At 38.6% G+C, this 17,737-nt stretch overlaps 1 protein-coding gene across 3 annotated transcripts in view; it reads left to right on the top strand.

Moving 5' to 3' along the window:
- LOC131048542 (aspartate carbamoyltransferase, chloroplastic) overlaps positions 1 to 17,737 on the top strand; it is a 44,121-nt gene that overhangs the window by 16,850 nt on the left and 9,534 nt on the right. For 2 of the 3 annotated variants that reach the window (XM_057982530.2, XM_057982531.2), the window contains exons 2-4: positions 14,013 to 14,821; positions 14,902 to 15,041; positions 15,541 to 15,714. In XM_057982530.2, the coding sequence (XP_057838513.1) occupies positions 14,308 to 14,821; positions 14,902 to 15,041; positions 15,541 to 15,714 (828 nt within the window). In that variant the 5' untranslated portion in view covers positions 14,013 to 14,307. The remainder of the gene's footprint in view (positions 1 to 14,012; positions 14,822 to 14,901; positions 15,042 to 15,540; positions 15,715 to 17,737) is intronic. The other variant, XM_057982532.2, reaches the window with a different exon arrangement.

Below are 17,737 nucleotides of genomic sequence, written 5' to 3'. Positions count from 1 at the left end.
CCCATCATCCATACGTGGAGGGAACCTCTTGGTCTGATTCGTGAATTTGTTCTTGTCCTTTCTGAAAGGGAAAGGCTTGGACTGAATTTTACTCTTTGTGGCAGCCAACTCCATACTTCTAGATTTTTTTATAGCTTCTGCCAGGGTGGGCGGATCAAAAGCTTTGACCCATCCTCTCAAAGGTTCTTCAAGTCCTTCAGTGAAAAGGACAACCAACCACTTATCTGAAATGCTACTCACCATGACTGACAGGTTTTGGAATTCAGTCACGTAAGTGTTCAATGAACCTTGTTGCTTGAGTTGTGCAAGTTCTCTAAACTTCACCTCTGGATCCTTGGTGTCGAATCTCTCAATTAGCTTGTTGGTGAAATCAGCATAGGTGGTGATTAAGTTATGACTAAGGGTGACCAGCCCATGGTACCACCATTCGTGGGCCACTCCATCCAAGTGCAAGGTAGCAAACTTGATGGCGTCCTCCTCCGGCATAGGCCTCAAGGACAAGTAATTGTCCAACTTCTGTACCCATGCTCTAGCTGTACCCTTAGCGCTTCCATCAAAGTGTGCTAAGGTCACTCTTCCAAGAACTTGCTGAAAATCTCTTGGGGCAACAGACTTATAGTCATTCCTCCTTCCTCTCTTCATTTTCTGATTCATAAACTGATCCAGAGTTAGGATATCTCGGATCTCACCAGGAAGAGAAGCATACTCCATGTAGCTGTTCCTTATTTCATTAGTTGTGGGTATCTTTGTTTCAGCTTGTTGTACTTCTCTTTGCAGAAATACAAGTTGTAAAGGCCTTGGGGCTGAACCTCCATTGTTACTCTCGTTGTTACTCCCATTTCCATTGCCTACAGGAGCGTTAGAAGTGCTGGCTTCCAGTCCATTGTTGGGCTAATTAGGGACCCCAACAACGTTTTCGTTGAGCTTTGCCAGCAGTAAAGACATCATGTCCATCATGGCATTGAATTGCCTCTTTGCCTTCTTGTCGGGTGCCTCATTTGTTTCTGTAGTCTTATCTGCAATTGAATCCACTGAATCTGAGGTATCTAGATCCTTCCCTCTATTTCTCAGTACTTATGAAAATGTGTCCTCTTCGGGCACTATAGGAATCTGAAACTGTTGTCTCTTCTGCTCTCTGTTGTAGTATTTGACATCTCTGTCACTCATGGAGACTTCTGAACCCACTGACTCTCACAGGCTGGCAGGAAAACCAGCTCTGATACTACTGTAGTATCCCAGTAATTTTTTTTTTGTTTTTACGCCAATAACAATTCATCCACAACAAATAACCCATTAAGGTTAGACAAATAATCCAAACTACTGAAAGGGAACCCTTCCACCTTTTGTTCACCGAGAGCCCAGTCTGGAAGGGTGAGAGCATACGGTGTTCCGGGGATCGTTAGCAACAATAATCAAACTGAAATTACAATGCCTGGGCGGCAAGCCAACCCCTTCTGCTTATCCAGCAGGATAAAAACCAAACTCTTGGCGGTAAACCGACCAAGGGAAAATGACAAGAAACTGAAATTCAATCACTCTACCGCGTATTTCAGCAGGAGGACATTACATTAAGCTATCACTCTACCACATATTTCAGCGGGAGGACCATTGTATTGAACTTATCACTCGACCACTTATTCAGCGGGAGGACTGAGTACAAAAACTGAATTACAAAACTTAGAAGGTGGCAAGCCAGCCTCTTCCACTTATGCAGTGGGAATTACAAATGAAAGCAGAAAGAAGGGATGATTAGTAGTACTGAAACAACCTTACAACATAGAGATGAGATGAGAAGAATCATTGCAGATTTCTACAACAAGGATATAAATTTCTGTTACAACCAATTTGCAGGTTGAAAGTACAAACCAACAGCCTATAGAAATACCAAAATACTCATAACTCCCTCATTTTACATCCAAATCAACTCAAACTAGTCCCAAACCCACCGTACATCTTAAGCAATGACAACCGATCAAACCCACACCCCAAACAAACCCTTATTTATTTTGCGTGCATCCCAATGCAACATAGAAAACCCACGCCTAGGCTAAGAATTTCGATTTGGCATAATAAATTCAAAACTCAAACAAACGTGCTATAAACTTACAAAGTTTATCGCCAGTGCTGGGAAGGAAGATAGAGCTGATACCCATAACCGCCAATCGCTTCAGCAGAGAAACCGGCGAGTCTCCAGAATCACTTCAACACCAAAATTGTCTATGGTAAACTCTGAGAATGTAGGAGAATACAATGCACAGCTAGGTACTGTATTTCAAGTACAAAACCGGGTAGCACTAGGGAGACGCACTCCGAAGCCTCAAGTTCTGTCGCCAAACCGACAGCATAACATTACAAATTTTCAAGATAGTGCAAATGGGAGCCCAAGCCTCATATTTATAACTTCACTCTTCAAATCCAAATGCCATTCCTCCAAATTCCACGCCTTGCATTTGAATTTCATTCCACTACAAGTGGACCCAAGTGTAGCGCCACTTTCTTCCTAAGTCAAGACTCACGCCAAAAAGGGGGAGGGCCCACGTAAATCACTTGGCACGTAATGGAGATGCAACATGAAATAATGTTCTCCTAAAATATTTCGACATCCCATAGTACACATGAATTTCGCCACAATTTAGGATAAAATAGGCATTAATCCCAAATTTAATAAACCAGTAGCCAATAATCAAATTAATTAAATATCAACCTTAGGATAAGGAATTAATATTTAATTATGTCGCAAATAACTCCCGTACTGATTATTATCACAACTAGGATGAAACTGAGCCCGAACGACCACAAAACTGTTGTAGAATTAGAACCCTGTCAACTGCCAAAAATAGAACTGTGCCACACAACCACTTACTAAAAATAGTAAGTCAAGAACTACTGCTCAGAAAAACATGATCATCGCGTCCAGAGGCAAAACATAGAGAGCTCAGTAGGATACTGACACCAGAATGGCCATTCCCTGACTTACTAAAAATAGTAAGTCCTTGTTTCATCAATGCTGGACCCTCATTCTTCATTCCACCTAGCCTACGGGTCTTAGGAATAGGCTATTGGACCACTGGAAGGTCATCAATGAGAAGGGGACATTACTTTTGTTGATGTTGGCCGCCAACTCACCCCTGACACTCTTTGCCTTTTGGAGTGCACTCTCTTTGGCAGCACTAGCTTCCTCAAGAGAAGCTATCACCCGCCTCAATCTATAAAAGACGTGCTTGAAAGATCTCTCCATGTTGTGAAGTGTAAAGAGCACTCGGCCATGTCTGCCAGCCGTAGTGGGTTGTGGTGGGTGCAATGTTGCCATCATGGCAAGTGTCTCCACAGTCGGCCATCCGTGAGATGTAAAACATCGAAAAAACTCTCCTTCGCACTCTACTTGCATGAATGCAAGAATCTTCTTTGCCTCAGTAGTTATGAAGGGGGTGACACCAAATTTCCATTTGGTAGGACAACTTTGCAATCTCATGGGTGACCAATGCTATGTTCTCCAACTGTGCCAAATATCGCTGTACAATGCCCATATGTCATGTGGGTTTGGTCTGGAAATTTGGATAGGCATCCCTTGAATCTCATCCTCAGTAGATGATCCTTCTGAATCCTCTCCCCCTAGAGTGTTGGCTTTTTCAGGTTGAGAAGTAGTAGTATCCCTTCTAACCTCCTTTGGCTGATTAGCCATGATCTCAGCCGTTGGCTCTATTGTGGGGAGTGCCTTCTTTGCTTGTGCAACTGAATCTGCTTCCCCTACTTCAAGTGCTAGGGGTTCCAAGTTCTGGTCCACGAGATTTGGTGGTGGTGGAGCAATTGGTGATACTTTGAACTTGCTTAGCGAATTGTTAATCCTTTTTGCCTTGACTCTCTCTTGAGTATTTGTTGGTGCCATGTCGGCTTCAATGGCCAAGGGCATTACCACCAGAACTGTCTCATCAACTACAATGGCCATGGGTGCAGCAATTGGAACCAAAGAAGCATAAATTTGCAATAAATCACATTTTTTATTAATTCGGGCTTGATGATGATTTTTTTGACCTTTGGTCAACAATTTTTTGCTTTTTAAATTTCATTTAAATCACATTGGAAATCGATTTTAGAATCGGACAAAATTACGCGTAACTTTCTTGTTTAAGAAAGAACTCGCAAAACCCTAAAAATGACCAAAAATAGTTATAAAATGTCCATTTGCAACGTTCCTTGAGAATGACTACAAATGTGCTTGTCTTGGCATGCAACCAAATTTTTTCGTTGTTTAAATAAAAAAGTCTTTCAAAATGGGTCAGTTTTCTTTCCGTGGAGTCGCAATACCCATTGCGACCATGCCTCATTGAGCCGAGCCTTTGTGCTGTTGAACAATTTCTCAAGCTATTTTTTAAAAAGAATAAATTCTCTCCTTCCTACATAAAATGCAAGCAAAGTTTGTATTTGAAATGTCAGTTAATCCAAAAAATCCATCTATAGGTAAGCTCTATAAGCACTTGGCACTTTAACATCAATAATTATGTTAACTACCATAGAAAAAAAAGATTGTAGTTTAGGCTTTCCGTCAGGCAAATAACAATAACTATCTATAATGCAGACAGATAAAGATAGCTCAACCTTAGCACGATTCATATAGTAGGATCAGTTGCAACTCTTCATCAACAGTCGCCTATTGAAAATGGTTCATTTCGTAGCATCCAAACAATTGCCAAAGTAAGTTCCTTCAAGAAATCAGCTTTGCTTGCATCTAGATTAGACATGGCCAAGGTAATTTAACTATCTAATTAACTTGTTTTCCTCAATTTTTTTTTGGTGTTATACATTCGAGGTCCCAATGGGATACATAGATTGATTTATTTTTATTATAAATTTATAATTATTATAATTATATTATTTTATAATATAATATGGTAATATAATAATTATAATTTATTATAATATAATCATAATAATATTTGGTATTATATTATAATATAATGCAATATTTATATAACTATATTATTATTATATTATTTTATTCAAATCCGATTTTTTGCTGATTTTTTCAAAAAATCTTATACTTTTGGTTTGCCAATTTTTCCTCAAATGATTTTTGCTACTATGATTGGAATTGCCTCGGCCAGTGAACTTGTGCTGGCGAGAGTGTGGCGGTAACTAGTGAGACAATCTTGGTTGAAGGCGAGATACTTACTATGTCTGTCTTTGGTACATGTGGCTATATTGGTACAGAGTAGGCCTTAGTGGAATCCTCCTCAGAATTGGCATTCTCGTGAGTGCATCCTTAGTGAATGATGATAAGGCGATGGCCTCATACTTGCCACTCTCTTCTCGTCACCTCTTTTTTCTTGGCAGTTGTGTTGCTGGTTGAATGACCTCCTTTTTAGCTGCTTGGACCCCTAAGTTAGCCCAATAGAATATGGTTGACTATGCTAGATCCAATTGGCCGACTGGCTGTAACCTTCCCCACTTGTTCGAGGGTACCTGTGTGTGGATAGCGTCCAGTAGTAACCTAATGGTGTGTTGGGTCGTATAAAAGGCCTTATGTCTTAAGCTTAGGAGCTCATGGATTCACTTAGATAACCCTCTTGCCTAGTTCTATACTTTGCCAACATTGAGTTGGAGCATAAAGTCTATCATCTAGAATGCAACATCGGGCGCTTGGCTCACTCCCATTAGTTTGTACTTCAAGAGGTCAAGTAAACATTTCCACTTGGCTATAGCAAGAAATTTTTTCTCGAGTCCTTTATTCCCTCTTGAACCCCAAATGCCATCAAGCTCCTCCTGTGTCAAGTCCTACCTGCACACTCGTTGAATGAGCTCCTCCTTATGTTAGGGGTTAACCTTTGTAGGTTTTCCCACATAGCTCCTTATAGAGGGCATGCCAAAAACTGTGGTAAAGTTCGAGGGCATGTAGGAGATCGTGACTCGACAAACTTTGATCGTGGATGTGCGAGTCACTCTGTTATATTGCACCATCGCTCACAGTTATGGTTCAAAATCTTTTGAACTAAAGGATGGGAGTTGGATTGCTTTATCCACTTGAGCATGGCAGAGTGCAACCTTCAAGGCATGGTCATCAGTTGTATTTTGCCACCAGCTTTGACACTCACTCCTGATGAGGTTTTCCCAAGTGATGGAATTGGCTGTAATAGTATCATCAGCCCCCTTTGCCTTCCTTGCTATTTGGGGCTTGTGAGGTTCCTTCCCCTTGCTACTACTTGCATCCACACTCTCGTTTGGACTAAATGACCTTGCTCAATTAATATGTTGTAGTGATAACAAGTTTAGCTCCTAATTCTATAGCATGTTGAACCCCTCAATCTGATAGTAGTCCTAGAGGCAAGTAGCTGAAAAACTACACAATGCCTGTCCATTTTTTTCTGAATGTGAACATGTTGCATACCTTTCTTTCCTAATGGATACTTGTTGATGTGTTTTTTATGCACATGCGAACACAGAATAAAATACCAAGTTATCTTATCCTCTCTTGAACAAAGTTATTCGAATGCTGAAGATTTGCCTGAGGATCAATTGAAATAACTCCAAGGTTCTGGTATGTAGGGTCTCTACGTGTGGATAAGCTCTGTTGGTGTGATGTGATTTTGCTGGAATTCACAAAGGGGACTTACATTCGATTGTCTGAATGCCTGATTAGCTGGAACTTGAGTCCTAACTACTCACTGGGAGATAAAGAAATATCAAAAGCATAGGGTTTAGAGAATCTATTCTAGGACCTAGAATGTAAGAATATAGATGAACGACTAGGTGGAGTCCTACGAGGCTAGGTCTCACTATCAAACTGAACAATTCGACACCAGCTCAGTGCAATCTTCTAAGGGAATTTTGAAGATGTTCAAATCATCACCATCAAACACTGATCACCATTCAAGTTAATGCATAATCAATGGACGCATGACAATTTGAAGTTAAGCTCATTCAATGCCAGTTGACCACGCAGGGCGCACTTACAATTAGTAAGAGGCTAGTGGTATGGACTGGGTGGATTCCACACGAGTGCATTCAACAATTTTCTCCATTCAATCTAATTATCTACCATCTAATATGAAGATCTAACAAGAAACCATGCATATTGCAAGAAACGACACATTTCACCATAACTTTCATGAAAAATGAAGTTTATTTACAATTTTAGGCAACAATCTCTTGCCTTCTCTTCCTACTCTACTCTAGCTATTCTATTCTTTTTAGACTATCTATTGACTTTTAGCTATTCTAACTACTATATCCTTTACAAATGAAGAGCCAAAGCTTTATATAGAGAGCTCTTTACATTTCAATGGCTCAGATTGATTTACAATCAATGGCTAGGATTACAAGATGAAAACCCTAATTAGGGTTTGTTATAACAAACTCAATTCTAGCCAATAAAATAATTACATTCAATATCTGTGAACCAATAGGAAACAAGGGTAGGTACATCGGAGTTTGTGCCTTCATGCATAAGCATGGTTCATCGAATCTGGGCATGTTGATGTGGACCTTTCTGATTGGAGGAATAGTGACTGGGATGCTACCTTGTGCTACACTTGCTTAATCAAGGAATGTCGTATCTCTTTTGATACTCAATGTGGTGATGATGAGAAGCTAACTTTGATTAACTCTTCTGAAATAATTGCTTCTTTGATCTTGTTCAACGTACCCTGGCCATGACCTTGGTTGATCCTCCTTGATGTAATAGTGTACTTCTCCTTGACTCTCTTGTGTTTGTCTATGAGATCTTCTTGAAGAGGTCTTCCTTTGACCTTGATGTTGAAATATTCTTCTTGAGATCCTCCTTCCGATCTCCCTCCAATCTGGTCCTTCCGACTGCTGCAATACAAATAAGTGAATATCAAACACATATGATATATAGTTTATACAATTTCTCAATTTGACATATAATCTCTGATTTTATGTGATTTGCAGGTCTGATAGGTGCAGGTTTAGGGGAGATTGTCCTTTGCTTGAGCAAATTTGCTCTTGCTATGATGAATTCAGTTCTTCCTTTGAATATCCTAATGAGTTCGCTCCCTCAAAGGATCAGATCTGCACCTTAAATATACCAAATTCACCTTTGCAGGATTGCTGTTATGCAAGCTTGCATTTTAAATCTAAATTTCGCCGCCTCAATCATCAATTATATTCATTGCTCCTTAAATTCGCACTTTGGAGAATCAGGTCTAGGCTTGAAGATTGTTGAATTTGTCTTGACCTGCCTTATTAAGTTTTGAAATTCGCCTTCAAATCAGCTGCTGCAGTTTGCTCTTTCCAGTTTGTTCTTTGTAGAATTCGGCTTGTGAAGATTATTAACCTTCCTTCTTAAGATCTGAAATTGGCTTCTTTAATACTTGATGAAATCTGCTGATGAAATTCGCTTCCTAAGTTGGCTTCTTAAATTCGCTCTAGAGAAGAATGTGTTTGAATGGATGATGAATGACTAAGATGTGTTCTTTCTTATATAGGCGCCTTCACCTCTCTCTTGAAAAGCCGACTTTGTTTGAATAAATAAAAGTAATTGTATCTTCCCCAAGCTGGCCGACTTCTTTATTGGAAATTCAAATTTGAACTTGGCGCCAAAGGTGAGATTGGTTTATTAATGCATCAAACCGCCTTGTTTGCTTCTAGGCCGACTTGCATTTAACCTTCTCTCCAATTCTTTTGTTCTTGTCATGATTTCACTCTTGTACCTTCAAGAGGTACATGCCTCTATCACAAGGTCCCTCCTGTACCTTAGAGAGGGTTAGGAGCGAATTTCATCCTCTAGGCTCAATTCATACTTTATTTCACTTAACTTTGCCTTAGACTTGATTTTTCACTTCACTCCTCATTGCACTCAAGTCAATTTGCACTTTAACCTTGCTCAAAACAAGATCCATTTAGTACCTTGGCGAAATAAGGGGTCCCTTCAAGGATTTCGCCCCTGTACCTTTCGAAGGGTCAGGAGCGAAATTCTTCTTTTTGATTCAAACACTTCATATTCCTTCAACTTTGCTCTTAAACTTAGCTTTTGGGTCCTTCTTCCACCTTGATCAAGTCCAGTTGCCCTCAACTTCACTTAGGATAAGGTTTGTTCAATTGCTTGAGTGAGGAATTAGTAGTTTTTAAGGATTTCGTTCCTGCACCTTTGAGAGGGTCAGGAGCGAATTTAGCTTCAAAGCTCAAATCCTTAACCTTTTCAAGGTCCAAGGGCATTCAACTAGGTCCCAATTCACTTTCAAGGTATTAACATTCTTCCAATCACCATGGGAGCAAGGTTTTCAACCTAAACTAGGTGTAAGAGAGGATTCAAAGGAATTCGCTCTTGTCCATTTGGAAGGGTCAGGAGTGAATTTGGCTTTTTTGCTCAATTCTTCCTTCAACTTGCTCAAAGCTTTATCTCTCAACCTTTCCTCCATCAACATCAAGTCATTGGCCTCCGAAATTGCTTAGGAAAGGGGTTATTCAATGGTTAAAGCAAGGTACAAGGTCTTTTGAAGAAGTTCGCTCCTGTACCTTTGGAAGGGTCAGGAGCGAATTTCCTCCTCTAGGCTTAATTCATACTTCTTTTCTCATAACTTGCCTTATACTTGTCTTTTCCAATCCTTCTCTCATCAAGATCATGCTAATCTGCCCTCAAATCTACTCCAAGAGGGATCCATTCAATGTCTTTGGTGAGGAATTAGGTCCTTTAAAGGATTTCGCTCCTGTACCTTTGGAAGGGTCAGGAGCGAACTAGGAGCTTCAGGCTTGGATGCCACTCAAATGCTCATTCTCTCATCTTTCTCACGTTGCTATAGTCTTGCACCATGCTAGAGAAGCATCTTGGGGATTTCCTTATTCAAATTTGGGATCAAAGCATAATCCTTAACAAGTTCGCTTGAGTACCCTTGGAAGGTACATGAGCCCCTCAGTTTATTCGCTCCTGTACCTTTGGAAGCGTCAGGAGCGAATTTGTCATGTTTGCACAAATTCTTCACTTTTGATCACTTGCAATTCACTTCAAGGGCATGTGCAAATCGATTACCCTCCAGTCAAGGCCTAGAAGTGTGAGTTTGGATCCAAGTTAACGGCAAGGTGTTTCAAGAAAAATCGCTCCTGTACCTTTGGAAGGGTCAGGAGCGAATTTAGCTCTTTAGCTCAAATTCTTAACTTTTTGTCATTCAATCTTGTTTTCAATTCATCCTCAAGGCATGTACACATCAATCCCCCCTCAATCACGCCATAGGAACAAATATTTTGACCCAAACAAGGAGAAAATAGGTGTTTTAAGAAAATTCGCTCCTGTACCTTTGAAAGGGTCAGGAGCGAATTGGATATTCTAGCTCATATTCTCCAATTTTGCTCAAGTTTTCACGTTCAAGTTTCAACGTCATGCTCCTCCTAATGGAGAGGCAAGTGTATTTGCATCAAACAAGACCTTGAAGTGCAAGAATCCACCCAAATTAAGGTAATAATCTCTCTCTCAAGAAATTCGCTCCTGTACCTTTGGAAGGGTTAGGAGCGAATTTGGTGTTTGCATCCAAATTTTCGTTGCTTATGACCAAAATTCGTTCAAATTTAATCTCTAAGTGCACTTCTAGATCAATTTCGCCCTAGTCATGGGTTTGGAACAGGAGTTTATCTTGATTTGAAGGCAAAAGAGAGACTCTTTAAGGAATTCGCTCCTATACCTTTGGAAGGGTCAGGAGCGAATTTGGCCTTTTACCACAAATTTCTCTTCATCTCGTCAAACTTTCAAGTCCAGACCTGATCACTAGGCATTTTCTAAGGGTAAATAGGTCAATCTCATACCAATCAAAGCCTAGGAGTAAAAGAACTTGATCGAACCAAGGCAAAAATCTTCAATTTCCTTCACTTTCTCCTTCGTGATTACACTTGATCTTTACTTCACCATCCATCAACCTGACCAACTCAAACCCTTATGGAGGCTCTTGACGGCACTTGTTCTAACAATTCTCATCTTTATTCATATCTTTGACTAACTCTTAACTTATTCTCACAAGTTCCAAAGGCAAGGCTACACTAAGGTTTACCTACACTAAGGTTTACCTAGACTCCTTGCATGGTGCAAGGACTTTCTCATTCTCAATCAAGGATTCACCTTAAAACAATACCTAGGAGTGATTCAAAAGGAGGCTTTCAAAAAAAACCCTGACCTAGACCACCTACTGACCCACTTTAACTCAAGGAGACCATCCTATCCTAATGAGCCTTCTGGAAACTCCTCAATGCAAAGATTAATAGCAAAGACCCAAACAACTATGCTAGGAAGACCAACCCTAGAAAGCAAAAAAAAAACAGGGGTCCCCATTTGCAATGGGGCGATGTGTGAATACGTCACAAGAATACTTTGTAGGAAGAATCAAGCAATTTTCTGCCCATGCTACTTGGCCTCTATAGAAGATTCTCTCCATCCTCTTCGTTGTCACCACCTGCGGAGCTCCATTTGAGATTCCTTCCAGAACAATCTTCTTCAAATTTGCTGTGGACTTAAGGTCCATGGTCTAGTAATTCTTAGAATACTCTCCTTGAGAGTGCAACCATTGTACTCCCCAAACCGCATTAGTATCTCCCAAGTCAATCACATACCTTATGACCCCCTAGAGGTGATACTGAGTTGCTCAATTATTTAGTCACACAAAATGGTGGATTCATAAGCTACTGTAACATTGAAGCCTTCAAATTCTTTTGCCTTCAATCCTTTTTTCATCACAAAACCTTTGTTGATAAAGTTGTGGGTAGCTCTGCTATCAATGAGAATGGTCTTCCTTTGTCTTACTAGCACTCCGTGAACCTTGAAGGGAAGATATTTTGGGGCTCCAGAGAGAGCAGCAAGTGTACTGTCCCTCATGGTTGCACGTTCTTCATTATGATTGACAAAATCTTTGAATATTTCTAGTTCATCTTTTGATTTTGAACCTCTCACTTCAACATAATGTATTTGTCCTTTACCCAAGCATCTATGTCCATGCGTCCATGACTCTCTGCAAGAGAAACTTAAATTTTTCCTCGAGTTCATTATTTATCTCATTCATCTTGCTTGGTTTTTGGGGTATTGCCTTAGGTTGAGTGATGCTCTTGTAAGGAGGCTTCTGTTGCAGCATTTGTGGTACATTTGTGGGGTAGGGTTTGCTTTTGGTCACTGTGACCTCCAAACTTAGAGCTCTTTTGGTTGCTTCTTGCTAGGAACTTGGATCAAACACTCTTACTAAGCCCTTAAGAGATTCATAGAGGCCTTCTACAAAAAGAACCACGAGTCTCCTTTTTGTCACCTCTAGGCCCGTCACTAATAGCCTCTAAATTTCTACTACATAGTGCTCAATTGTATCTCTTTCCTTAATTGTGTTAGTTCCCTAAAGTAAATCTCTAAATCCTTCTCAAACCTCTCTGTCAGCCTTTGGCCAAACTCTTCTATGGTGGTGATTGAGCTATGTCCTTGGGTCATCATGCTGGTACCAATTCATGGGCCACACCCTCAAGGTGCAAGGTAGAAAACTTAATGGCTTCTTCTTCATACAGGGGTTTCAAGGAGAGATAGGTATCCAATTTCTGCAATCATGCTTGGGCTAAACAACTGGTTGATCTGTCATATATGGGTACAAGATATAAGTGCAGGAATGATAAGCATTCCAAAGTTTGCAGGAATGATAACTAAAACTGGCCTACAAGATATCTGAGATAAAAGGGGCCATAAATCTAAAAAAAGAATAAAATTAGAGAGAAATTATTGCTTTTTAAATGAGAATATTAGATATGCAGTTGCTAAACAAGATAACATTTAAAAAGAGCTAAGTGGTTTGTTGTTGAAGAAGCCCTATTTCTACTAGGTCCCAAGATTGAATGAGGAAAGAGGTTGTTTTTACAGGGATGAAGATTGCGACAATCTAATGAGTTTGTGGTTTCTTTCGAGCTCCTCTTTAGATTGTAGTTATTAAGTCCCATGGTAGGAAGTTGCTTTTGTAAGTTGGCAGCATCAATGCCACAATTTTCGAGTTCTAATTCATGTTTGGCAACAATAAAATTCGGATGAAGTTCAACATGAAAAAAACTTGTAACTAAATTTGCTTTTATAAATTTGATTTCTTTAAAATATAGGTAATAAACTCATAAAAAATATTATACTAAAATTTGAATACATTAGAATACATTTTTGAAAATATTATAATATAATATATTAAAAATTTAATTTAATTATTATTAATATATAAATAATAAATATATTAAATTTATTTATTAAATAATAAATACATTTAATTTTAAATTTTTAATACTAAATATATTATATCTAAATCTAATTTAAATATTTCAAAATATTAATTTTAATATGTTGAGTAAAAAACAAAATTAAATAACTAGTGGACATGGTTTGAAACATAAAATCATCACGAGTACATTATGGTAGGGATACGTTCGAGAAATTCTTCTCCTCCAAGGTAAAAAAACGTTTTCTTAATATATTTTATAGGGCCAAAAAAACCCTCAATCTGTACGAGTTTTAGGCGAATTTTAATTTTTTTTTTTCATGTTTTGAAGTTCGCCAAATTTTGAACCTCATGGGCAGTGAAATAGGCTGCTTCTACAATTGTAGTTTATTTGCATAGGTGGGCAGTGAATGAAAGTGCAAAAATTGCAATCTATTAATATAAAGCAGTCTTATTTAATTCTGGTTTGGAATTGTCTTTTTCTGTTCTCTTGTTTAAGGGATTGGATTAACAGTTCTTAGGCCACCACGGTATGAAAATTAACTTTATAGGTGAGTAGTGTTTGTAGGATTCTATTATGCTCCATCTCTGTCATTTTGGGTGTTTCTCTGCTTTTGTTGAGTGCAATGTGGGAAGTCTTAGTTAGATCATTGAAATTATTTAAAGCTGCATTATATTAGATGTTGTATTGGAAAGTTCTAACATTTCTAGATTTCAAATATGTTATGCTCATTGATTGCACATTGTAGTGTTTAAACTTTAAACTAAGTGGTTGTATGAAGGGATATTTATCTGTGTAATAAGCTTTTGTTATCAGCCTATATTTACTTTCATGCATTTTGTTTGTGGCAGTGAAGTAATGCTATCCAGAAGTTTACATAGATAAAATCCTTTGAGCCGATTGGAGAATATATCATTTCTTCTAAGCATTCCTGCAGATATTATAAATGTTTTTCTTTGTTTTATGGCCCTGCACTTCTTCTCTTCATGCTCTCTCTGTAGTGCAGATTTTGGACCAAATGTTTCTGTTTCCTTTTCAATGAGGGGATCTGAACTTATGTAATAGTCTTCAGGTTGGTATTTGAGTTCTAAACCATTAGGACGACACCCACTAGTGATTTGCCACAGAAATCCATATCCTGTGACAATGTCTGTGTCTTCAAGTAAATTGTCTATTTGTTCTCTAGGAGGAGCTTTTCGTTCTTCCATGTCAAATGGAAGTGCCATTGGTAATGAAGTCCAATTTGGTGGAGTAGTTTTCCCAAGTCATTTTAATCGAATAAGGGAAGGAATTAGAGATAAGCAATCGAATAAGCTGTTTTCTAGCAAGGCAACAGAGTCCTACAGTTCCAACAGGAAAAAACCCTCTGCATTTTCTGTAGGCAAGAAATTTGACCTTGAAGATGTCATTGAAGCGCAACAATTCAATAGGGAAATTTTAAGTGCAATTTTTGAGGTGGCGGAACAAATGGAGAAGATTGAGAAAGATCCAGCTGGAGGACAAATTTTGCGAGGTTACTTGATGGCTACTTTGTTTTATGAGCCGTCGACAAGAACTAGACTTTCATTTGAGTCTGCTATGAAACGGCTCGGTGGAGAAGTTTTGACAACTGAAAATGCTCGAGAATTTTCTTCTGTGGCAAAAGGGGAGACTTTAGAAGGTATTCATTCTATATAAGTGGATTAATATATCAGCTTCATACCTTGTTTTTGAAGGATTTACACATTTTGCTCTTGGCAGATACAATAAGAACTGTGGAAGGATACTCAGACATTATAGTTATTCGGCATTTTGAGAGTGGAGCTGCAAGGCAAGCTGCAACTGCCGCCAAAATTCCTATTATAAATGCAGGGGATGGACCTGGTCAGCATCCAACACAGGTATTTTTCTCTCTGTATGCTTGGAAAAGTGTTATGTCTTCCTGGTATTATAAGTGAGGTTCGTCATCCCTTATGAATTTCAGTGAGACTGATCTTAAGCTCAAATTTTGCCTCTACATTGGTTTCTAAGGACAATACTTTTGAGTTTCATTGAGATGTTATTATCTGCTATTTGAAGTCACTGATTTCTTCTAACAAGTGCCCCTGACCTTAACTGAGTTATTTAGGTTAGTGTAAAAGTAAGAGGATCCTTACAGATAAAGCTTGTTGCTGACGAAAAAATGTAATTTCAATTTGGGTATTTGAGATTTTTATTATGGTGATAGACCATTTCTAGGATCTTCATTATTTCTCATAAATAAACTTTTAATTATTGAACCTGATTTACATGTCTTAACTTCTAAATAGTAAATACCCATTCTTTGAATAAATTATTCATGATGATGGATTCTCAATTTTGTTATTGAGTGTTAGGTACTTGTATGTCTGTGGAATGCAGGCATTACTAGATGTATATACGATTCAAAGAGAAATTGGGCGTCTGGATGACATAAAGGTTGGTCTTGTTGGGGATCTTGCGAATGGTCGAACTGTTAGATCACTTGCATATTTGCTTGCCAAGTACAACAAAGTGAAGATTTATTTTGTAGCTCCAGATGTAGTGAAAATGAAGGTAGGTTCTCCAGGCATCTTTTATAAGAAGTTTTCACTAGTTCAAGTTTAATTGAAAATTGCTCAGAGTTTCTAGCTTCTGTGTGCACTATCTCTAAATTGCATGACCCTCATTGAATTTCTAAGCAATATTTTTCATTTCATTATTGTGGTTTAAAAAATGTATTTCATTAATTCAGAGAAATCTGTGTGCACCATCTCTATACCACACGATTCTCTTTTAATTTCTAAGCCATAGGTTTCCTTTCATTTCTAGGGTTTATACTTCATACATCCTTAACTCAGAGAAATTTATAGATTGAGTATAGTGTTTACATTTTCTTGAGCTTAGTTGGATGGCATTAGTGTTACAGTTTTATTAAAACTAGAAAACACAAACGAGGGAGAATGGTGCTCTGCTATAGGTTACAGAAAGTCAAGCCAGTCTACTTACGGGGTTACAGAACTTGTTAATCAATTCCTGAAAGGAGAATTTCATTGCCACATCTTCATAAAGAAGTTTCTTGAGAAGGCCATAAGCATTGACAGTCAGATTCATCTTTTATAACTCTTATACATAGTCCAAACTTCAGCGAGTATCTTATCATCAGCAGCCTATTTAACAATATTTACAATATAAGCTTAAAGTCACCATTGAGGCAGGATAGCCTGCCAAAAACTCTGAAACATTCACTGAGCAAGGTGAGAAATATATTCTTCATGATTTGCGCCTTCATAGAGACTGTATAACCAATCCAACTCTTTGAACAGACTAAGAAAGATGGTCCCGATTTATAAAATCTCTGATGTTTGGAATTCCATACAAGTTACTCGTTTCATTATATTCTTACAGGGAACCAATAAGAGATTTCTATAATTGCAATTTACCATCTAGCTGAAGTTAGTTGTCCCAAAGAATTACAGTGAAATCCTATACAGATGAGTCCAGATTGCACCACAGGGTTGATGTAGCATGAGTTGATAGAGTGGCTGTAGATAGTATGCACCGCTGTCATGAGGAAAGCTGGTTCAGCTTGGCCAAAGCATGGACATAAGATAGGAAGCCAGTTTAATCTCAAAACAGGGGAGCAGAAGGCCTGCCACTCCACAGAATATTGGAAGGTTGACTAACATCTGCAGAAACCAAAGGATCTCCCTGCAATCTTAATGACATATTCTGGCTGAAAGAAGCAGTCCCTCCAAAACAGAAGAAACCAACAAAGAAAACAGATTTACAGCTTTTGACATTCTTGACAAAGCATCATGAGTGGCCAACACTGCACCATCCCAAATCAAACAATAACCCACAACTACAATTGATCATTGTAGGATTCTTGATGCGAGTGAGAACGTTCAAGCATCTGTAGCAATAGCTTGTACTTAAGTTATAAATGTGGTAAAATCTATGAGTTTAGGTAACAGATTCACACACTGGAATGGGACCCAAGCTAAGGATTGCATGATTCAGAATATAAACAAGACACATGCAGACAATACCTGCTAATATGTGAAGTACAATCATCAAGGACAACATTCCTGCTAATATTGATATGATCAGAAGCTCCCATAAATTTGTTTACAACAGAATGGTCAAAATTCTTGACATCCTTTAGGCCACATAGAATCCTTTAGATAGCATGATAATTGTGGTTTCAGACATCAGAGGAGCCAACATAGTTCTCTCTTTTCAAAATCGTAGATTTTGCCAGAATTTTCCATCAGAGGATTCCGCCTTATTTCTTTCCATGTCATCCATTGTCAGTTTGCCTTTCTTCCTATTATTTTCAAGTGAGAAACTGTTCTATGCAACTGTTGGCAAGTACTCATTTCCATTGGTTCCAATGCCTGTAAGTTATGAAATAATCCATGATCAAGAAGAAAGAGAAACTTCAATGGTTGAAAGGTAGACTGTCATTTACGGGACACATAAAGGAGATGGCCCGCCCTTCAAACACTGGCTTCCAACAGCTAGCATACCTGACCATCTTGTCGTTATCACCTTTTCTGGTTTTAAAAACACATCTAGATGCATCCTGCTTATATTT

The sequence above is a fragment of the Cryptomeria japonica genome, chromosome 9 (genome assembly GCF_030272615.1).
Source record: "Cryptomeria japonica chromosome 9, Sugi_1.0, whole genome shotgun sequence".
NCBI classification, from domain to species: Eukaryota; Viridiplantae; Streptophyta; class Pinopsida; order Cupressales; family Cupressaceae; genus Cryptomeria; species Cryptomeria japonica.
Note: the sequence above shows the minus strand (reverse complement) of the source record. Positions and strands in the feature narration are given on the sequence as shown.